The sequence below is a fragment of the Centroberyx affinis genome, unplaced genomic scaffold (genome assembly GCF_046629955.1).
Source record: "Centroberyx affinis isolate AG114_WGS23_722 - 3 ecotype Tasmania unplaced genomic scaffold, CSIRO-AGI_Caff_v1 ptg003436l_1, whole genome shotgun sequence".
NCBI classification, from domain to species: Eukaryota; Metazoa; Chordata; class Actinopteri; order Beryciformes; family Berycidae; genus Centroberyx; species Centroberyx affinis.
In genome coordinates this window covers 95,880-120,574 of record NW_027281408.1, presented here as the reverse complement: position 1 = coordinate 120,574, position 24,695 = coordinate 95,880, and the positions used below count along the sequence as shown (strand labels likewise).

Here is a 24,695-nt window from a genome sequence, read left to right as displayed (position 1 = left end):
ACCCTCTACTGAGTATCACAGACACACTATAGGTCCCTGTGGTAATATTATAGGAATATTATAGGAATGTGATTGCTTGCATATTGTAGCCTATTGTAAATAAATTAGCTTTGGTGCACATGAATCAATAAGAGGAATCATATGGAAACAGAAATCAGCTGTTGGGATGTCAGAGTGTCTCAGGTATAAAGCTGTGTTACAAGGCCACAGACTAATTTATAGTGCACATCATCTGTGCTCATGAAGTGGCATTATGGGATGCGCGGAGCGGAGCGGAGGAGCGGGTGGGGCCTGGATGGGAACAGAGAGCCAGACTGTGGTCACTGACCGGAGACTCCACCACATCACACCGCATGTTTGACCCCGGGATCCGCCTGCTGCCCGGAGCGAGCTGGACATATTCCGGATATATTTAGACCTGGATGCTGTCGTGTTGGAGGGGAGGATGAAAAAACGCCTGAAATAGTTTTGCTTTTTTTTTTTTTTGCTCGTAGCCTATTTCTGGGAGACAGCGGCTTGGCCCTTTCTTTATTATAGGAAGAGATCTCCGCGGTTAGCTATGTGAAGTGCAGATCGCTTAATTCTCCTTTCGCGATATTGAGGAATAATTATGAACAACGCGCAAGATATGTCGCCCGATTTTGTGTTGATGCGCCTGGTTTCCGCGGCCGAGGATGACCGCTTGGACGCAGAAAACGGGAATCTGTCGCCGGGAGGAGTGGTGGCCGGGCTGGGGAAGGAGGTCCTGGCTCACAGCGGCGTCAAAGCGGCTTTGGATTTCACCCGAGATCCGACGGCGGGCCTCGACCATCCCAGCAGCCGTCTGTCGTCGGTGAACAAAGCCCTGCCGAGCGGCGGGGGGACGGCCGCACCTGACGCCGGGGTGATGGCGAGCAGAGCCGCGCTGTCCGCTCCTCCTCCTCCGCAGAGCCCCATGGAGGCCCAGGGCTTTGACTTCGCTCCCAGAGGCGGCCTCCGGCCTCAGCTCCTGGTGTTCCCCAACATAATGCGGGATGGAGAAGGGCTTTTGGACCGCGAATCAGAGCGTCTGAATCAGTCGAGGGATGCGCTGGGTTTGGACCAGACGCCGGGATCTGGCTCCTCTGGCCCGACTATCAATAACAACACCCTGAGCCCGGGAGACGCGCAGCAGAACCTGCTGGGCCAGACGTGGGGAGCGCATTCCCCGGTCACATTATCCACGGTGGCTGCAGAGATGCATGGGGCTGCCGAGCTGTGTCGCCGGCACCGCCTGATCACCAACCCGCCCGAGTGGCCCTTGCTGTCGGACAGATCCAACCCTCTCGCCGTGATCGACTCGAAATGGGGCTGCGCCACCAGGGAGAGAGAGGGAGCCGTGTTCGAGCTGGCCCGGCGGTTCGGGGAGCTTGGGGTCGGTGCGGTACCCAAGATGTTATTCAAAACCGGGGAGCTCCCGCAGTGCTCGTGTCAGGGCGCACATGGGCCGGTAGCAGGGGGGATGGAGCCCGGGGATGACCCGACGGAGACTAGCGACGCTTTGTTGGTGCTGGAGGGGCTGGGGAGCGGGGATGTTGCCGGCCTGGGTATGGACGAATGCCCGGAGGATGAGACAGATGACGAGAACGGACGTCGTGCGTTTTTGCTCAACAGGAAAAGGGAAATAGTTCAGAAAATGTCCGGGGCTTTCTCCCTTAGCAGTTTCCAGGCGGAGCTGACGCGGCAGGTGGAGGGGCTGGCCCCGGCGGCGGCGCACCTGGACGCACAGGTGTGCAGCCTCCACGGGAGCGAAGCCACCCGGGTCTCTCAGGTAACCCCCGGAGATTCAGAGGTTGCCCCCCAGGTTTCGGCCTCGTCACCTTCCCCAACACCGATACAGAGCTCCACCCGGGCCACCAGCCCAAACCCGAGCCAGGCGTCCACACCCAGGAGGCGGCCGGAGAGGTGCGCCAGCGCGCCGCGGACTCCCACGGGCCGGGGAGGCGGCGGGGACAAGACGCTCAAAGTTCCCGGAAAGTCCAGAAAGGGCTCGCTAAAGATCCGCCTGAGTAAACTGTTCCGGACTAAAAGCTGCAGTGGCTCCAACCACCTGCTGGACAAGAGGCCCTCGGTGGCCTATTCCACCTCTTCTGCTGGGAGTCTGGTGGACATGGCGAGCGCCGGTGGAGCCGAGCAGGAAGCAGACAGGTGAGGAGCTCCATGCACTGCAGCTGCCACTGCATGGGCGTCAGTGGGGTATGGCAAATTGTCACCATACTTTAGCCTGAGTCCAAATTAAACTTTAAAATGTAATATTGTAGTTTTTATCACTATCATGGAGAGCAAAGATGAAGGAAAGTTGCCTGGAAGCCAGATCTAAAAAATCTAATCAGGGAGAGTTCAGGGCCAAAGTTCCCTCTATAGCTTGGTGAGCTACATCTAATAATTTATCACTTTGGTCAAATAATAATATCTTGTCAGTCATGAGTCATTGCTCCACTTTGTCCCCAGAACTTTAACATTAGAAAGGCCAAACCTCAGTCACTAGATGACTATTTTGAATTTTAGAAATGAAATATCTCAGCTTTCAAAATGTCCCTCCTCCTTGACTTTTCCCAACACCAACTTGCCAGATTTTCACACAATCACACAAGCAAATAATAGTCAATAGAATCATATTCAGCTGACAGCTTATTGGCCTTTCTCTCAGACTCCCAAACCAATTGGCCTTTCTAGAGTTAATCAATATAAAGGATTTTGGAAGTTGTGGTTGTAAATGTTATGAGACGCAGGGATTCTTCCACAGCTTTTGTCTCCTCCATCCTGCTGCTGCTGACTTTCCATTCAGAGCAGCAGGCTGAAGGGGCTGATTAAAAAAACATCCTGACTGCCAGAGCTAAAAGCATCAAATAGAAAGTGTCAAAAATGAAGACGGTGCAGGATCCAAAACTGTCCTGCACACACACACACACACACACACACACGCACACACACACACACGCGCACACGCACACACACACACACACACACACACACACACAGACACACTGATCTTCTGAATCTCTGCAGCTACTAACACTCCTGCACTGTGCTCTGATACTCTCCTCCTCTTCCACCCTGTCTCCCTTTCTGCCTGTCTGTCTGTCTGTCTATCTCCCTCTGTCTGTCTGTCTGTCTGTCTGTCTGTCTCCCTCTGTGTCTGTCTGTCTGTCTCCCTCTCTGTCTGTCTGTCTCCCTCTCTGTCTGTCTGTCTGTCTGTCTGTCTCCCTCTCTGCCTGTCTGTCTGTCTCCCTCTCTGTCTGTCTGTCTGTCTGTCTCCATCTCTGCCTGTCTGTCTGTCTCCCTCTCTGTCTGTCTGTCTGTCTCCCTCTCTGCCTGTCTCGCTCGCTCTCTGTCTCCCTCCCCACCTGTCTGTCTCCCTCTCTGTCTGTCTGTCTGTCTCCCTCTCTGTCTGTCTCGCTCGCTCTCTGTCTCCCTCTCTGTCTGTCTCCCTCTCTGTCTGTCTCCCTCTCTGTCTGTCTCCCTCTCTGCCTGTCTGTCTGTCTGTCTGTCTCCCTCTCTGTCTCCCTCTCTGTCTGTCTGTCTGTCTGCCTGTCTCTCTCTGTCGCTCTCTCCTGCAGCCACAGCCAGCCCAGACTGACCAGGGCCCACAGTGCCTTCTCTCCTGCCTCCCTCTCTGCTTTCACCGGTAAGGGCTGACAGCGTTTCCCTCGCTGAAGCTTTCATGCCAGAGTGGAAAGGCCTCTGAAACCGCCTGTACACCACGGGACACTAAAACTCTCCGCTGAAACCAATAGCAATGAACTTGTTTTGAAACAGCATTCAGTTTACATCAGGCGTTCTCAAACATATGCATGGCCGACAGAAAAATCACTTCCGAGACGTGTTTATCCTCTTCAGTAAAGTCAAAGAAAACCTTTGATTGAAGAAGTAAAGACCCACTTTGCAACATGAAACTACAGGGTTTATGGGAAATGTGGTCTTACCTAATTTAGAGAAACACTAGCACCACAAATCTTAAATGGATAGAACGGTCCTTCCACTGTTTGCCGTGGTAGTTTGGCTAGTAGGCTACAGTATAAAATGGTGACTCTAGAATTTTAAGGGTTAGTTGCTATGGTGACAACACAAGTCTGTAAAGTCTGTCACACTTGCTTGAGAACAGTTCAGATGAGTCTGTTAGCAAACTGTCAAAACCCAACTGAAAGCTAACGTTAGCGACGAGGCTAACGTAGCTTTATCACAGACTCTATCGGTCTGAGGACGATTAGACTCTGGGGGCGACGGCCAATAATTCGGGGTTTCCGGTGTAGCCAGCGGACATCCGGGCCAAGACTTTTTACAGTCCGATTAGCAACCTGAGACGCGAGAATGGAGTTGGAGTTGAGAGACGACATCTCATATGCAGATATCTGTTTATAGAGATTAGCCGAAATGTCATCTGGACCTAAAACACCTACAAAAAGTATCAATGTTTGTGTATTGTACTCAAGTCCAACTCCATTCTCGCTCAAGTCTCAAGTTGCTAATCGGACTGTAAACAATGACCGGCGCACGGAAGAGGAAGTCTTGGCCCGGATGTCCGCTGACTACACCGGAAACCCCGAAATATTGGCCGTCGCCCCCAGAGTCTAATCGTCCTCAGACCGATAGACGATGGGTTCAGAGATTGTCAAAGACTGGACTTCTCTCTCCAGCTCTTCTAGTCAACATTAGCATGTTAGCAATCCATGGCAGCAAGGAGACAGAGAAGCTGCTTTGGTTCTTGCTGTGAAACCTCTCAGCTCAGTGACTTGCTGTAAGTCGCTTTGTAGAAGCTAGTTCAACGGTTCACATAAAAATGGCCGCCGCTCCGCCTGTCCAGGAAGGTTGATTTGAATGGGAATGACCGTTCTATCCATTCAAGTTCTGTGACTAGTAACGTTACTAACAATACCACTGGTGTGAGATGGTGGAGGCGACCAGCCGTCTCCACCATGTTCTCACTGGTTTAGAGTAATTATACAAAGCTTTCACCATTAATTTGACGAAGATATAGTGATATCTTTGATGTTTAAAACTGCTACATTCAGCACCTACTGTTCTTACCAGTCACACGTCATTAATGGAGGATCAGATAGATAAGATTTAGCACAACAGACCTGTGGGTGGGATGGGTGAGGATGCATGTAGCTCATTCTGCAAAAACTGGTGAGCTGACTTTGTATAGTATATTCTGGTGTCTCACAACGCTCTTAGAATACCAACTCATCCAAATTCAGTTCTCGAATGTTAAGATATATTTTGGAGTTTTTATGAATTCATATTCTGCACAGGGAACATTAGAGCTGCACTGGGGGACTTTGCACGTTGGCAGCCTCATATGGCAGCGAGCGTTAGTGGTTTGAATCTTGGGGACTTCAAAACCCCGAAAAACTGCGCACAGCTTGCTCATGTTTACCAACCCGGCCGGTCTGCGATGCTTTAGACCAAAGGAAACCAAAGAGACGAGAGAGGAAAAGATCTAACGCTGGTGAGTCCAGCTTTCTCTGCCGCTGTTCAGGAGACAGTTTGGATTTCACTCTCATGTTTCGATTCGTCACTTCTTGCGGGCGGAGACGTGTCCATACCTGACACCAGAATTTAATTTAGGTAAACAGATAAACCGGGGGCCTTTTCACTTTTGCTCTGTTACTGCACCCCTCTTTCATTTCCTTTCTCTCTCTGCTTTCTCTCTCTCTGACTCTTTCTTTCCCCCCCCTTTTCTCTCTCTTGTGCTTCTCTTCTGGCTTCAGGTGAGACTGTTTCCCTGGTGGATGTGGATATTTCGCGGCGAGGGGCGAACACGCCGCACCCTCCCACGCCTCCTCCCCCGCCACGCCGAAGTCTCAGTCTGTTAGGTACTTTCCTCTCCTTTCTGATCTCTCGCTCTCCTCCTGTCTTTCTCCTCCTCTTGTTCATTCCAGGGGCGCCCACACGAGATGAATGTTCTCCATTGAACTCACCGACATGTAGGCTGTAGGTAGGCTTGTTGATACATCATCGCAGAAGTGCAGATGTAGCGGGAAGGCGGGATACAAAAACATGAGCTAATGCCAAGTCGTCTCTTCCAAACCACCGGTCGCAGATTGTTTTGAATTTGTACCTGAGCTTTGGCAGAGAAAGCCTTGGCAGTTCCTCTTGAAGGATAAGTTTGGCTATTTTGGATCTATATATAATTTATCTCATACATTACATACCTGTAGTTCTTGGACCCACAGACAATATTGGCTCCAGAGTCAGCTGTCGGTTTGAAGCAGCGAGCTCCGCTGCCTCTTGCTGCTAACAATGAGACCAAACTGTTTGTCAAAATATCTCCAGAAAAGTCAGTCTGTGAAAACGACCTGGAGAGCGACCGATGTATTTCTCTCCACGGCCCGGAAAGCAGCGGCATCGCACAGTTTCCACTTCGTCTTCTATCGAACTCTACTGTTTACAATCTGACCTGACCGTCCAGAACGAGATGACTCCACCAGGAACCGCCTTTCACCCCACCACAGCGGCCTGTGCTGCTGCAGAGAAAAAAATAGTTCTGTGATTTCCTGATTAGTGAAAGTTGCGTAATGGAGGAACTGAGTCGTGTTTCCTCTCAGCTCCCCTGTGGAGCCACAAACGGCTTTTTCTGGAGATATTTTGACCAACAATTTGGACTCATTGTTAGCAGCAAGAGGCAACGGAGCTCGCTGTTTCAACCGACAGCTGACTCTGGAGCCAATATTGTCTGTAAGTCCAAGAACTACAGGTATGTACAACCCGGTCATAGTCACGAAATTTAATCTATTGATTCGTGTACATGGACAAGATTTTTCCATTTTTTTCGTGACACTCAGCACGACTTTCAAACGAATGTATTTCAGTTGGAAGTACGTTTCTTTTGTGCCTGCAACACATTTTGTTTTCTGTCAGTCGGGACTCAGGAAGTAGTGTGACATTGAAATAAAGCGGTGGCCAGTCAGGGCGTTGTGGTCGGTGTGGAGGATGGGCCAGTGTGGAGTATACGTTTCATGCCTTCCATGCCGATGACCGGGGTTCGATTCCCAGCGTGTTCAAAGTACATTTCAACTGTAAACCACATTTAAATTTTTAACAAACGTTTTTCTTATTTAACCATGATCAAACCATTTCTCTAACCTTAACCAAGATTCAATAGATTAAATTTTCGTGACTATTTCATGAACTGCCGTGAGACCGTGTTGGTATGTAAGAGACAAATTATGTATAGGTCCAAAATCGCCGAACTTATCCTTTAATATCGGAGGTGTTTCTGACATTTTTTAATGTTGCATCATGCAGTTCTGGAAACTCAGACAAGATGAGTTTCACATGAAGCTGTAATCTGATTGGACGGGCTTTGAAAGGTCAGCTACAGGCTTGATCTACAGAATTCATTTGAACACAGTGACTCATATGACAAAGGTAGAGCTGCATCTGACAGGCAGGAGAGCAAAGGGTTTTGTCTTCTCTGGAGCAGAAATCTACTCTGTGTTTCATTGGCTGTTGCAGAATCACTCAGTACCAACGGGACAATCTGATTGGTCAGTAAAAAGAAAGCCCTAAAGCCCTGAAATTTGGAGAAATGAGATCAGAGACTGAGGCTGACTGACTGACAGTGTTGACAAACCTGTTACAGACCCACTTTCCTTCCTTCCCTTCTTCCTTCCTTCCTTCCTTCCTTCCTCCCCTCCTTCCTTCCTTCCTCTTTACTTTTTTCTCCATCATTCTTTCTTTTCATACCCTTCTTTCCCTCCTCCCTCTTTCCTTTCATCTTCCCTTCCTCATTTCCTTCGTCTTTTCCTTCCTTCCTCCCCCCTCTAATTTGTCATTCTTTTCTTCCTTCCTTCCTTCCTTCCTTCCTTCCTTCCTTCCTTCCTTCATTCCTTCCTCCCTCCTATCTTTCCTTCCTTTCTCTCTCCCTCTTTTATCTTTCCTTCGTTCCTTCCTTCCTTTCTTCATGTCATTCCTTCCTTACTCTCTTCTTTCCTTCCTTCTTTCCTTTATTCCCCCAATCCCTCGCGCTCTCTTATTGTCCTCCCTCACTCTCTTCCTCCCTCCTTTCCTCTTTCCTCCCTTTGTCCCTCTTGCCTTCTTTCCTTTCTTGTCATTCCTTCCTTGCTCTCTCCTTTCCATCTCTCCTTTCCCTTATTCCCCCAATCCCTCCCTCCCCTTTCCCCCCTCTCTCCACCTTCTGTCTTACCTCCCTCGCTACATCCTTTCCTCTTTCCTCCCTCTTTCTCTCCTTCCCTCTTTCCTTCTTTCCTTCTTTCCTTCCTTAATTCCTTTTCTCATTCCTTCCTTGTTGTCTCATGTCCTTCCTTCTTTCCTCCTTTCTGTCCTTCTGTTTTACCTCACTCCCTCCTTTCCTCCCTTCCTTTTCTCTCGCTCCCTCCTTCCCTTCCTCTTTCCTCCCTCCCTCCTTTCCTCTTTCCCCCCTCTTTGCATTTGTCCTTTCCTCTTTCCTCCCACTTTCCTCCCTGTCTTACCTCCCTCTCTCCTTTCCTCTGTCCTCCCTCATTCTCCCTCCCTTGCTCCTTTCCTCTTTTCCCTCTCTGCTTTCCTCTTCCCTTCCTCCCTCCTTTCCTCTTTTCCGTCCCTCCTCCCCCCTGTTCTTCTTCCAGATGACATAGGTGGGCCTCAGCCTGGTCCTTTCCTAGTGAGTGTAATGGGAGCTTCCCTGCAGTCCCTCCCCCTGCCTCTCCCCCCTCCTCCTCCCTCCCACGCCACCATCCAGCACAGTCTCAGCCTCAACGGTAAGAAGTCCAGCAACTCCAACCAGGCTGGGGTCGATTCATCAATCAACTCATCAGTTCCAATTCAACCGAGGAATTGAAATTGGAAAAAAAACGAAATTCCATGTTTTGTTTTTTTTTTGTTCTTACCACAATCTGAGATTACACATAGTGTTTTATATTATCAATGCTGAATATCATAAAATGTTAAAGGAACCTTTCAGCTGGTATTAACGTATTTGATTTGTTTGTCTTTTATTTGAGTCGAGACAAACGCTCTTAGAAGTGGAATTTCATTGAATTAAATTCTGTTTCCTGTCATCATGTCCAATTCAATTCACAGCTGGGTGACATCCACATTCCAACATTTGAATTGGAATTCACGATGCATTCTCAATTCAATTCACGAATAAACACAACCCAGTTCAAAATTAGCGAAGGGACAGAAAATGTACAATTTTTAAAGGAGGGGCATTTTTCACTTTTTTTTTAATGTATATCCTTACCTCGATTCTGTGAAACACATCTGGAAATATTTTTCAAGTGCAAATAATTTCTAAATATTTTTAGTGACAAATTCTCTCTGGCCTAAAGAGCCGGAAAGAGCCACTGTTCTGATTGGCTGGCAGTTCTACAGGGTCCGCCCCCTCCTTCTGCCCCAAACGTATGACGATTGGTCGAATGCAGTGAAGTCAGCTTTCTACGTAACGACCTGACCATGTTCTGATCTTTTCTAAATACATCTTTGGCAAAACAACAAACAGTTCGGCTAAATTTTCCCTTTTATTTTACTGTGAACAAGGAACATCAAAGACCGTAAAACCCATGAAAAACACTAGGTTATCCATTTCAAAGGCTTGATCCAAAAATGTCATACCAAAACTGCTGCTCTATTTCCATTTTGGACAGGAAAAACTGCAACCTGAAATTCACCAGTCCGTATTTCAAAAACACAGATGTTTCTCATCCTTCAAAGCGTGGCTATTTTCGAAGCAGAGGTCTTAAGATGACTCACAATTTTAGAATAGAAATCCATCATGTGCTTTGCTGATTATAGGCTCTGAAATGTTACAGTTTTGTTGGTAAAAGTCGGAAGATACCAAATAACTTCAATAAAAAAAATCACTTGGTCTGGATGAAAGGAGACAATTACTCCTCGATGGTTGAGTTACAAACCGTATTCCTTTATGACTAATGCTTCTGGCAGCTGTCAAATCACTTTATCAAGACACTGGAATATTTTTGTCATGTACACTACCAGTCAAAAGTTTGGACACACGCATTTGTCTTTATTTTTACTATTTTCCACATTTTAGAATAACAGTAAAGACATCAAAACTATGAAATAACACAAATGGAATTATGCAGCGACCAAAAAAGGGTCAAACAAATCAAAACTATCTTATATTTTAGATTCTTTGCCTTGATGGAAAGGCAAAGGCTTTGGAAAGAAATTCATACATAGGATCAACTTCACTATTTATATTTGTCGAAGAAATTAATTTCAAGCATTTGAGCAGAAGCCTTTAGATCAAAATGGCTTTAAGAGAATAAGAAACATAGAAAATTCAATCAGGTGGGTCCAGACTTTTGACTGGTAGTGTAAGTCTGACAATCACATGAGATCTGCATAAGGTATAATGTGGTTTCTGGATGAACAAAAGATTTAGTCATTCATCAAAATGGGAATCACTTTGTTTCTCTCTTCCAGACGCCTTCCTCCGCGCCCTTCCTCATTCGACCCCATCGCCGGCCGACGCCCCGCCCCCTGCCAGACTGGCTCCGCCCCCCACGCTGTGCGCCCTGCGGCGGTCTGAGGCCAGCAACTTCACCGCCAGCCTGAGAGAGCTGGAGAAGGTAAGACGTTAACGCCTTCGCTTTAGCCTATTCGTCATAACTTAATAATAATAATATAAGCATGTATCGTTATAATGGAGAGCAAACATCGAGCAAAAATGAGCCAGAAATGTATTTGGAAGCCATATCTGTAGGAATCTCTAAGATTTTGGTTTGGTGACTATACATGTAATAATTTATCACCTTGTCTATCACCATTTATGTCTGGCCTTTAGTTGTAGTGTGTAAATGATGCCTTTACTACACCTACACTACACTAGATTTAATTTATAATTCATTCATAATATTAACCTGGTTGTACTGTGTGTTGTGTCTCCAGTGTGGCTGATACTGGAGTCAGATGACAATTACAATTACAATTTCACATTTGGCAGACGCTTTTATCCAAAGCGACTTACACATGAGATTAGCATACAACACAAGCAAGTTTCTAGATAGGAGAGAACAACGAGAGTAAGTGCTATAGAGCTAAGTTCTGGTCCAACAGGACAGTTCTGGTCCAACAGGACTGTGTATTTAATATGGGATGGGACAATATATTGAAATTCAATATATCACAATACAAAAATGTGACAATACGTATCGTGGGGCAGAAAAATGACCCATCACAGTTTCACAAGCTTATTATTGTCACTTTGTAATGACATTTTTAAATTGTTGTTTACTTTCTAGCAGCCAATGGCATCGCTGGAAAGATCTGTGTAGGGCTGCAACTAACGATTTTTTTCATTGTCGATTAATCTGTGAATTATTTTCTCGATTAATCAATTAGTTGTTTGGTCTATAAAATGTCAGAAAATGGTGAAAAATGTGGATCAGTGTTTCCCAAAGCCCAAGATGACGTCCTCAAATGTCTTGTTTTGTCCACAACCCAAAGATATTCAGTTTACTGTCATAGAGGAGGAAAGAAACCAGAAAATATTCACATGTAAGAAGCTGGAATCAGAGAATTTTGACTTATTTTTCTTAAAAAATTACTCAAACCGATTAATCGATTATCAAAATAGTTGGCGATTAATTTAATAGTTGACAACTAATGGATTAATCGATTAATCGTTGCAGCTTTAGATTTGTGGCTCAGAAATAAACAGAATTCTGCAGAGTCAAACTTTGTTGTCACTGAACTTTTATTTATCACATCTTATCGTGGTTTTATTGAATCATGAACCACATATCACATATCGAATCGTATCCTGAGATAAGCAGAACATCCCATCCCTATAGTCAACATAATGTTAACCTGGTTAAACTGTATATTATTGTAACCAACACAACATTAACAGGTCGTACTGTGTGTTCTTCTGTGTCCAGTGCGGCTGGTACTGGGGTCCCATGAACTGGGAGGACGCAGAGATGAAGCTGAAGGGGAAACCGGACGGCTCCTTCCTGGTGCGGGACAGCTCAGACCCGCGGTACATCCTGAGCCTCAGCTTCAGGTCGCAGGGCGTCACACACCACACACGCATGGAGCACTACCGGGGTGAGACTCACACACACACACACTCACACACTCACACACACACACACACACATACACGTATGAAACACTGCCATGGTGAGTCACATTTTGGTGCACACACTCGATTACCGAAGCGTGAACATAAATGGGTTTATATTTACAGGACGCATTTGGATATGCACACACACACACACACACACACACACACACACACACACACACACACACACACACACACATATTCCCATGCATATTTTGTATGTGTGCACATACACAATCATACACACTCAAAGCCAGAGCACACACACACTCACACAATGTGCACAGAAACAAATGCATCCACATACTGTACATACTGGTCATTTCACACCACAGGCCTGTATGAACACACACCACATGTATGACCCACTAACATGATGAGTCATGCAAGACATTTGTACACACACACACACACACACACACACACATACCTACACACACAGTCAAACCCAAACAAATGTAGGTTACTTTAGAATCAGAATCAAACTTTATTCGCCAATGACAACACATCAGAATTGGACATGCAATGTAATCTGATTACTTTCAGGTTGCTTTGCCATATTTGAGGCAGAAAGATACAGATAAGAAAAAGTGAAAAATTACAAAGTAAAGGAAGTTTATTTCAGGTTTGCATACAAACAACATATAGAGTCTGCAGACTGGACTGATCCCATGAACTAATCAACTTAATGTGACATTTTGAGCCATAGTTCTCTTCTTCAGTTGGTTATAAATGAGTTCATGGGATCAGTGCAGTGTACAGACTTTATGTCTTTTTCACCGTCTTTTTCATTAGTTTTTCATTAGACTTCAGTGACTTTCAGGTTTGCGTACAAACACAAATGTCCTTCAGTGCCACATTTTATAAAGATGAAGAACAGCTGCCTCTACTTAAATGGCCTCCTGGGTTTCTAGCTTTCACTTTAAAAGTTTTCCCAGAAGTAATCCTGATTTTTCACAAGCATCTGTAATCAGAATACATTATTATTTTCGGTAATATAACAGAATACAGTCACTAGTTAACTCATCAAAACTGGAGTCAGTAACATAGTTCAAGGGATTACCCAAACTGAGTAATGTAATCCGATTACTTCAGATTGTTTTCTAAAATACAAGCAAAAGTGAAAAATGACCAAGTTCAGGAAATTTATTTCAGGTTTGCATACAAACACAAATTTTCTACTGTGCCTTCTGAGCTTCTCCTTTCACTTTTTTCCCAGTTTTCTCAGAAGTGATACTGATTTTCACAAGTATCTGAAATCAATAATACATTATTTTTTTTAGGTAATATTCAGCACTGTTCATCATTAACACACACACGCATGCATGCACACACACCCACACCACATGTATGACGAGCTGAGTCATGAAAGATACTTCATGTACACACATACACACACACACACACACACACAGACACACAAATACATACATGGGGCACTGCATTAATGAGTCACCAGTACAGAGCTATAGTGTCGTGCCTGGAAACCCGTTCATGCTTCAGACGAGCAGCAGGACTGACAGGACACATCACATCCACATCAGCACCATCATGTCTGCATGAACGCATCGCGGTCCAACATGAACCGAGGGAAAATAAACTGACAGACAAACAAACACCAAGCAAACGACTTCTGATGTGTTTCTATTCACTGTACTCAGGTCTGGCTGTAGATGTTGTATAAATGTTGTAGCTGCTCACTTTTGTCTTACAGTATTACCAATTTAGTGTTTACTTGTGTAGTGTTTACTTTTATGACATTCTTCCATCAAGAACTGATTTGCCAACAGCTGTTAGGCTTTGTGAGACTTTATAAAAACTGAAAATGGCAAAATGTTTGGATGAGAAAAATAAAAAATAACTAATTTTTTCTAATTTTAAAAAGAAGTAACTAATAACAGATTACAAGTGTTAAATTAGTAGTTACCACAAACAAAAGTAATCTGAGTACTCTAACCTGATTAGAAAGTCATGAGAAAGAAGCCATTAGTGCCGTAAAGCAGTTTTTCCTACCAATCCAGTCCTCAAATTCTGGATTGGGAAAAACTGCTTTACGGCACGAGGGGAGCTTCTTTTACAACACAAAACAAAACTAATGCTGCTGTAAAGCAATTCCAGATATTCCCGCAAATCCAACACAGTGGCACACAATGTAAAACACAGTTTGGAGTCCGGTAGAGGCTGAGGGCCTTCTTGCCAATGGTCTTGTTTGTTTACGTTTAATTATACCAACATCTCAAAATGAACGTGGAGAGTGGAGAGAGTCTGTTTTTAAAAAGAAAAGAAAGATCACACGTGTTTCCCGTCCTCTCCAGGCACGTTCAGCCTGTGGTGTCACCCCAAGTTTGAGGACCGCTGCCACTCGGTGGTGGAGTTCATCGAGCGAGCCATCATGCACTCCAAGAACGGCAAATTCCTCTACTTCCTCCGCTCCAGAGTACCAGGTAAAATATAGGTCAGGCCGTCACACGCAGCCCGGCCAGATCAAAAATGGATGTGAGTCGCCACTTAGTGAGAAGTGCCTGGAGAGAGAGAGAGAGAGAGAGAGAGAGAGAGAGAGAGAGAGAGAGAGAGAGAGAGAGACGGATAGATGGACACAGAGAGAAGGAATGAATCTGACTGTGTGTGTTTACGTTCAGCCCATGCATGATTTATGAATGTGAGAGTGTGTGTGTGTGTTTCGTCCTCAACTTATGTGTGATTATATATCCAACACTTCACTTGTGTCTACCTATGTGTGTTTGCCTTCAACATATGCATAATTGTGTGTTCAATTGTGTGTGTGTGTGTGTGTGTGTGTGTGTGTTCTTGTGTTTCTGTACTTATGAGGACCAAATGTCCTCTTAAGGATAGAAAGATGACAGAAATCCTCCAACATGACGACAGTTTGCTGGTCTTCACTTCTTTAATGACCCAGTTTAGGGTTGAGAATTAGTCTTTTTCCTTTAAAGTCATTCTGTTATGCCTTTTTGTAATTAGCCCATAATATGTAAATATATATATATATACTGTATAGAATTAAGATTAGAATTAGATTAGAATTAGGGTTAGGTTAAATTGGGGTAAGGATTAAGGTTAAAAAATGCCCTGCAGTATTAGGCTACATGCTGTTTGCACAAATTGATATGATGATGCTGTCACAACTCATATGCTATTGTATTATTGTAATAATACATTAGTTAGCTATATAATAAGTTATATAAGGAAGGAAGGAAGGATAAAACAGGATATAATAAATTAGTTAAGGTTAGTTTAGGGTTAGGGCTTTGGGTTTAAGGTTATTAAAGGAAAAATTCTCCCTAAAACTCTTTAACACTCAAAGAGCGAGGGCTTCTTTCTAGAGCCGCCATTTTACACCAAGAGACGTTCAACAATCATACAGGGAGAAATCCATCGTAGAAGAGGAGAGAGACTAGATAGCTATCTGCCCATGCACTCAAGTTTGATTGAAAGCAACATGTTCACACTCCTTCTCTGGTGGGTGTTGAAAGGCATTCTGGGAAATGTAGGAAATCATCAACCAAAGTAAGTATAAAACAAGAACAAGTATAGTAATACAAACTTATGTGTGTGTGTGTGTGTGTGTGTGTTCCAGGGCTTCCTCCGACCCCGGTGCAGCTGCTCTACCCCGTGTCTCGCTTCAGCAACGTCAAGTCGCTGCAGCACCTCTGCCGCTTCTGCATCCGACAGATGGTCCGCATCGACCACATCCAGGAGCTTCCTCTGCCCAAGTACCTGCTCCCCTCCCCTGACTCCACCCAGCTGCTCACTGCAGCTTCCACCTGATGACATATACACATATTTTATCACAAAATAACACACATAGCGTATAGATACACACGGCTCATCCTGGTACTTCTAGGTTTCTCTTGAAGGAATAGGTACACCAGGTTTTTAGGAGACTGACCTGTTGGTCAACTTATCCATTAAGTGATGAGAAAATAGACACCAAAATCATCCAAGTGTCCAGTAGACCATGGGTGCTCCATGCTAACACTTTAGCATACACTATATTGAGTGACAGTAGGCTCCATGCTAACACTTTAGCATACACTATATTGAGTGACAGTAGGCTCCATGCTAACACTTTAGCATAAGCAATGTTGAGCGATAGTAGGCTCCATGCTAACACTTTAGCATACATTATGTTGAGCGACAGTAGGCTCCATGCTAACACTTAAGCATACACTATATTGAGCGACAGTAGGCTCCATGCTAACACTTTAGCACTATATTGAGTGACAGTAGGCTCCATGCTAACACTTTAGCATACACTATATTGAGCGACAGTAGGCTCCATGCTAACACTTTAGCACTATATTGAGTGACAGTAGGCTCCATGCTAACACTTTAGCATACACTATATTGAGTGACAGTAGGCTCCATGCTAACACTTTAGCATACACTATATTGAGTGACAGTAGGCTCCATGCTAACACTTTAGCATAAGCAATGTTGAGCGATAGTAGGCTCCATGCTAACACTTTAGCATACACTATATTGAGCGACAGTAGGCTCCATGCTAACACTTTAGCACTATATTGAGTGACAGTAGGCTCCATGCTAACACTTTAGCATACACTATATTGCGTGACAGTAGGCTCCATGCTAACACTTTAGCATACACTATATTGCGTGACAGTAGGCTCCATGCTAACACTTTAGCATACACTATATTGAGTGACAGTAGGCTCCATGCTAATACTTTAGCATACATTATGTTGAGTGACAGCAAGCTACTAGCATTATCTCAAAAGGGAAACGAGAACTTGTAGCAACTGTAAAAAAGCTACAAGGTAAATAATCTTAAACGATTTAAACAGTTTTCTACAGGAGATTGGTTAAATTTACACAAAATATAATACAAAAACTAACATGCTGTTAAGTAGCAGTAGCAAGTAGCAGGACTACTTTCCCTGTTTCCACAGAAAGTGAAGGTGGTGGGCGATGGGAGGCTGTGTACAGATACAAAACACTATGCTGCGGATGAATATGTGGTTGCTCACCTGAAATAGTTCCCAAAATAAACCTGGCTAGATCAGCTTTATTCAGTTAATGATATTTCATTTTTAAAATTGATGAATCTACAGGCCATATAATAAAAAAAACACTTGACAGCTTTTTATTAGTAAAAGGTCAGTCTTCTTAGTATGGATAATGCAGTGGCCTTCAGCAGTGTTAGCATGAAGCAGTGGAACCAGTAATGTCCCGGGACACATGGCTGATGTTGGTGTGTGTGTGTTCCTCTGCCTCTCTCCAGACCGCTGATCTCCTACCTGAGGAAGTTCTACTACTACGACCCCGAGGAGGAGATGTACCTGTCAATCAAGAGCATACGCCTGGGGGCGGGAGCAGAGCGAGCGGCCGAGTCTCAGACGTAGCAGCAGAGATCGTCTCAGCTCAAGTGAGTTATTTTCTCATTGGTCTACTGTAATCATGACTTATCATTTATTCTGAATCTGGAGTAAAGGACCTGTCATTAACCAGGGAGCAGGTTATCTTTACAAATGAGATGTATGTTGATTCAGGGGTTAGGATGATTATCAAGCAGACTGTGTACTTCGTCTGCTTAATTCAACTCATGTTTGAAGGAGAGACCTACAGGGAAGAAGTCAAGTCTTGTCTCTTTTGTCTGCTTTTGCAAACAAGGCACGAAAATCCATTTTAAAATAAATTAAAGATTAAAAATAAAAAGAATTCCAAGAGAGATAATGCTTTGTTACTAAAGCCTCTAGACTTTATAATGACCTCCTCAAGGAGATCAGGCTAGAATATTTTTTTTTTCTGCAGTTGTTATTTTTTATTTATTGGTCTTCATTTCTAGTTATTTTATTTTCTGTTTTATTCACTATTTTTTTTTTACGTATTTACTTTTTAATTTTCTGTCTTTGAAGCACTTTGAAACTTTTGAAAAGTGGGGTACAATTTAAGTTGATCATTATTATTAAACTGAAACTGAAACATTGTGTCATAACTCGGAATGTCAGGTGGCAAAATTTTATCTGAATTTCAAACTTCATCGTCCGACTAATTTCTGATTAGGAATTTAGTTTTTCCGAAGTATCCGATAGCATGTGAATTCAGTTTTACCCCATCTTGTGTCCCTCTCCAGGTTTCTGTGTGGAGGACTGAACTCTACTGGCCTGCCAGTCTTCCAGCATCAGCCAATCAAAGTCCCTGGAAATCTCTGCATCCAGTGGGATTCAGACGGACCCGCCCCCTCTATTGACTTGGACTCACGAAAAAGGAGGGAAAGTGTTGGCAGTTGGAATGTCGGGAAAACTGTCCGCAAGGAGCGCAGATGCAGAGGGGGGGATCGGCCTCATGGTGGAGAAGAGACTGCAGACGTCTTCTAGCCTGCAAACCCACCGGAAGAAAAGAAAAGAGAGAGAGAGAGAGAGAGAGAGAGAGAGAGAGAGAGAGCGTGAATTTTGAACTCTGACTCAAGACGCAAACAGATATTTCCTGTACCTACCGAACTGGAGTTTTAAAACACGATGCACTGGTCTGTTTGTACAACTATATGGTTTGCTGCCGTTTCCTTGTTTTTCCTTCCATCCAGTCGAAAGCGAGGGCTGCTGGACTCAAAAGAGGCCCTCAGGAGAGATACACATGTAGAGGCCGGTCGCTGAGAGTTTGGTCAGTGGGTACAAGTGGCTACGAGAGAGACAGGCGGCCATGTTGGAGGAGTGACAACAAAAGGAGGGATTAATGTCACTTGTTTTCTGATCTTTATCCTCCTTTTATAGTATAATTTCAACTCCCAACACCTCACAGAGATCAGGTGTTTTCTTTGTTTTGCCAGGTAGGAAGACTTGATATTGCTACCATCTTTGTTTGGCTGTCACTCCTCCAACATGGCGGCATTTAGCTTGTAGCTTGTTGCTAACCGCTCTCTAAAGAACCAGACCTCGATTCTAGGGCTGCAACTAACGATTAGTTTCATTGTCGATTAATCTGTCGATTATTTTCTCGATTAATCGGTTAGTTGTTTGGTCTATAAAATGTCAGAAAATGGTGAAAAATGTGGATCAGTGTTTCCCAAAGCCCAAGACGTCCTCAAATGTCTTGTTTTGTCCACAACCCAAAGATATTCAGTTTACTGTCATAGAGGAGGAAAGAAACCAGAAAATATTCACATTTAAGAAGCTGGAATCAGAGAATTTTGACTTATTTTTCTTTAAAAAAATTACTCAAACCAATTAATCGATTATCAAAATAGTTGGCGATTAGTTTAATAGTTGACAACTAATCGATTAATCGTTGCAGCTCTACTCGATTCAGTGGGAAAAATAGCAGGTTGTCTTCATTCTTGTGCCCTAAAACATAAAGAGAAAAAACACCGAACAAACAGTCACATCCGCTTCAATTTATCTGCAGACGTTTTTGGTCTAGTGAAATGTTTTGCACGATACAGACAAGATACACAGACATGATGAAAGGTGGACTGAGGGAAACACAGCAATAGCCCGACACATTAAATTGGTGCAGAAGTGACTTGTAGAGTGCAGGACTTTGTGTTTTTTTCATCTCTTGGATGAACACACTCTTTGATGCGGTTTCCAGTGTTTTCATGCATATTTTTGAAAAGTTTTCTAACAAAAGGCGAGTGAAAAAATGACGTGAAATCGTACACATTCGAGAAGCTAAAACTTTTGTGTGTTTCAGATTTGGTCGAAAGTGTCTGGAATTGGCCACCGGGACGTTAAACACTGAATTTATGTTTTTGTTGGCCTTCAGTTCAAATCAGTATTACTGTCATGACCATCAGTGAACAGTTAAAAAACTCATCAGTATCCTAAGAATGTCGATTCATCCACACATCAATATCAAACTCAACATATGAAGAATTATTCATGTCCATTTGCTCACAGCCATTAAGAAAGACTTTACTGGCTGTCCTCCATGATTCTTCATATTTGACCGGTGGTAGTTAACAGTAGCAGCTCAGTCTCCATGCCTCAACATGTCAAACTCAGTTTCACGCCGACAGAAACACAAACCTGCAGGTTCAGAGGTACCAGAGTGTCCTGCTGCTTCATGCTTCTCCAAACCACTAAAGGGAAAATCCACCCTGAAGTTCTCTCACACTGTTAGATCTCACCCGTCTGTGATGTTCAAGGCATTCCAGGAGTTATTTTGTAATGAAGTGCTGCAATTTACTTTTTTTTTTCTTCAACCTACCCTGTCTACCTCTACTTCAGTTAGTGCACATTTCCTACATTTCCCAGAATGCCCTTCGACAACCCCCAGAGAACAGGCGAGAACTTGTTCCTTTCAATCAAAAGTGGGCGTATGGGAATATGTCTTGTGGCTGCATTGCATTCTGGTCTATTTTCTTGCTCCTGTGGGTGGAGAAATCGGTCTCTCTGCCTCTTCTACGATGATTTCTCCCTGTGTGATTGTTGAACATTGTCTATGTTTGGCCAATTATCATTAGTTGTTTTTTTAACAGTGTTAAAGAGCTTTAGGGTGGATTTTAAAGTCTGTTTGCTCACTGGAGTCAAGGGTAAAATAATACTTGATAAAGGAAGCCAAGGCTCTCTTCTTTTGTGTGAAAACATTAAAAAAGCCTTTATTTTTCTCTGGCTACCCTACATGTTTCAGCATACAGTAGGTGTCTTCATCAGGGGTTTCTCCTTCATTCCTTCATCTGCTGTTTTCATCAGAGACATCCATGATGAAGGCAATCATGCCGATGTAGAATATCCATAGAGGAATAAAGGCCTTTTTCACTTTGGCACACAACAGAAACGTGCCTCGGCTTCCTTTTTCTCAAGAAACACAAACGTCTGGTCAGGTTTACTTGCACTATAACAATCATGTGATCTTGGCATTATTGTCCTGGGAGTGTATGATCCGGGTGTGAGAGTGAACCCGGTTTCCTCATTTTCCCCACTGAGCCGCCTCACAGTGTGTATCTCTGCCCCGGGTCGATCTCTACCTGTCCGTTTTATTTGTTGAAATGCCCGGTTGTACTTTCTTGCTCATTCTGTTTCTCGGTACCCTGAAGCTGGCTACTGGCTCAGCGTTTTCAGTAAAAAAAAAAAAAAAAGACGTCAGAAAAAAAAAACATTAGTGTGTGTGGCACTGATTTTATTCTTTGTCATTTTTCAACTTGAATGTTTTAATGATGGGATTGATTTACCCTGCATTCATGTGCTATCTGATATATCGGAAAAACAAATCTTCTACTTTTAAATTTCACATGAACACCAATCAAAGTTGGATGATGAAGTCGGAAAGGCGGAGAAAGTTTTGCTACCAAAGTTTATGATGCAATAATAACCTTTAACCTTCTCAACAGGGCAGAAAAATCAAGTTTTGTGTTAGTCAGCAGTAAGAAAACACCTATATATACACATGCACCTTTATTACATGCTTGTAGCCAAACTATTTTTTTATTTATTTTATTTTATTTTATTTTTTTTGCACACACATAAAACTATGGAAGCCCATTTCCGCCAGTGTGATGAAAAAAACGGTCCTGTAAGTCATTATAATGAGAAAGTTTCTCAAAATAATGAGAACGTTTCTCATTATTTTGAGATACTAAGTCATTATTTTGAGATACTAAGTCATTATTTTGAGAAAGTTTCTCATTATTTTAAGATACTAACTCATTATTTTGAGAAAGTTTCTTATTATAATGACTTTCAGGATCTTTTTTTTTTTCATCACAATGGCGGAAACGGGCTTCCATATAAAACTGCATAAAATCCAGATAATGAAAAAAAATAAAAGATGTGACAGGAGAGGTCAAGAAGCCTAATTAACCATCATAACTAACATTTGTTTAAATTAAGCTTGTTTAACTACCTTGTTACGCGGCAGGACTTCCATGCTTGTTCATTGTTTTATCTAACGGGTTTGATTTTGCACAAAGTAGCATGTGAAAGCAACACTTTTTTAGCAGCCGACTTGTCAGAAACTTCCCACCATCACCTGAATGCAGCTGCTGTATGTCATACTATTGATTTGCGTTCATATAGGCTACGATTTCATAAGGACAGAGGTGTTTGCATCCATTTCTTTCTTCGGCTTCTGGTGCAGGATTCCCAGCATAGAAAGTGTTTAATTTTTTTAATGTGAGCTGTTCCCTTTGAAATGTTTAGGGTGAAAAAAACTCTGCAGCTAGTGCTTTACTGTAGCTCGCTCATAAAGCTTGTGAGCAATAACACACACACACACACAGAGGGAGAGAGAGAGAGAGAGAGAGCAGTGGTGAATCTCACTTCTACAAGTAATATCCCAGTTAAATTATGCAGCTCTCTCTTTCTGCTTGGGGAGAAGGTGATGGATCGTATATCCGCATCCTATATAACACCAACTGAACTGAACACTTAAGGTGGAGAGGGAAGAAGAGTCCTTAAATTAAGAATACAGCACTCTCTTTTTCCAGGCATGTGGTGATGCAGGGAAGGACACACTGGGCAGAGAGATAGAGAGAGAGAGAGAGAGAGAGAGAGAGAGACAGTGTGTGAATAAGGTCAAGTGCACTCTTTGGGAAAAGCCTGTGTGAATAGGGCCGCAGTCATTGTTGCTGTGAATAGAGTCATGGGGGAGCGATCCAATGAGAGAGAGAGAGAGAGGGACAGCTCACAGCTCTGCAGGCCGGCTCAGTGGATGTTGACGACAGCTGGGACCGACTGGAACGTTTTCTCCGTGGGGTTGAAAGGCAGCGCAGTGGCAGAGCTGGGATCAGTTCAGCCGCCCGCTCACTCCTGGGTCTGCGGACGACGGTCTGTTTTCTGTCGGCCGCCGTGAAAGCCAAGTGGAGCAGACGAAGCAGAATCGCTTTCATCTGCTGAGTACAGCTCATGTACAGGAATTTGTCCTTGCGGCGTTGATGCAGAGGCATATTAACCACTTAGAGAGCAGCGCACTACATACTGACACACATGGCACAGCAGTGGTTCTCAACGTGGGGTCCAGGGACCACCAGGGGTCTTTGAGGGCATCCCAGGGGGTCCCCAGCGAATTGATGAATCGTTAAACTTCATTATTTCATTTACAAGAACAATTATAGAATGTAGAAGACTGACTGTTTTGATCATAGTTTCTCTGTTATCTCTCTACCTACAATACAGATAGTCATGGAGTTCTGGACAAAATCATATCTGACAATAAAAATATTCTCAGATTTGGGTCAGAGGGACAAAATCGCATCAAATAGGGATCCGTGGTTCTAATGTGGACTACATTAGGGGTCCTTGATATGAAAAAGGTTGAGAACCACTGTGCTACAGAGTGGGGCTGGGAGAGACTTTATTTGTCATATATAATATATACACAGAATGCATCGCAATAATGAAATGCTTATTTGCATAAAAAAGACTCCTCAGTCAAATACAAATAATCAGCAGGATGTAACATAACATACAACAATAATATAGATATATACAGAAAAACATACATACATACATACATATACATACATATATACATACATAAAGATGTATACACACATACATACATATAGTATACATGCATACATACACATATACATACAAATGCATATACATATACATACACACACACATAAATACATACATAGTCCACGCATATGCATACAAATAGTTGAAAAAAAATCACGTTAAATAATCAAATTAATATTCATCCCATTGAACCAAATGGTAATGGTAAAGGTGTGATGTCAAACAAAACTGAAATTTTCAAATAATATTCCTTACAATGTTTCATACCTCATTTTTAAAATAAGATTTGCTTGTCATCAGGTCAGACAGCAGAGTTGTGTGTCTCGATATCACAAAATCACCATATCGTCATGACGATATGATTCCTCTGACAGACGATAAATGATAATATTGAATTATCGCCCGGCCCTATAGAGAGCAAGACAGACACCAGATAATAGATTACGCATATCCCTCTACAAATATATATGTTCAACATGTGTGCATTAAGGCCGCATGGCAGAATATTTCAATAGACTGACTTCTGAAAACTAACTAGCCTATTCATAGTTAATTCTAAGTACAGCTCCAGTTCATTTAAACCTACTTCAGTAACAACAAAAAACGCAATAATATTCCTGCAGGGATTTACAGTGTATCTATTGTACTCAATGGTGAGTTTATAGTGACCTAATTGTATATTATGGTATGGTATGGTATCACCTATGGTAATGCTTTAACATTCGTATAATATTCCTATAGTTACTTATAGTGTGTGTGTTTGGTATAGAGCAGTGGTTCTCAACATGGGGTCCGGGGACCACCAGGGGTCCTTGAGGGCATCCAAGGGGGTCCCCAGCAAATTGATGACTTGTTAAACTTCATTATTTCCTTTACAAGAACAATTATAGAATGTGAAGAATGGCTGTTTTGATCATAGTTTCTCTGTTATCTCTCTACCTACAATAAAGACAGTCATAGAGTTCTGGATAAAATCATATCTAACAATAAAAATATTCTCAGATTTGGGTCGGAGAGACAAAATCCCATCAAATGGGGGTCCATGGCCCTAATGTGGACTACATTAGGGGTCCTTGATATGAAAAAGGTTGAGAATCACTGGTATAGAGAGTTTATAGTGCCTTTATGTACTTTATGGTATTTTTTACCCCCTATGGAATCACCATAATATTCCCATAGGGATTTATAGTTTTGTACAG

At 43.2% G+C, this 24,695-nt stretch overlaps 1 protein-coding gene across 1 annotated transcript; it reads left to right on the top strand.

Annotated features, from left to right (window-relative positions):
• Positions 1-610: 610 nt before the first annotated feature.
• Positions 611-18,455, top strand: socs7 (suppressor of cytokine signaling 7). Its single transcript, XM_071539342.1, has 10 exons — positions 611-2,166; positions 3,579-3,646; positions 5,733-5,837; positions 8,592-8,723; positions 10,414-10,559; positions 11,871-12,039; positions 14,374-14,502; positions 15,654-15,789; positions 17,319-17,462; positions 18,171-18,455. Exons 1-9 carry the CDS (start codon positions 611-613, stop codon positions 17,437-17,439), a joined length of 2,562 nt encoding a protein of 853 aa, XP_071395443.1. The 3' UTR covers positions 17,440-17,462; positions 18,171-18,455.
• The last annotated feature ends 6,240 nt before the right edge of the window (positions 18,456-24,695 follow it).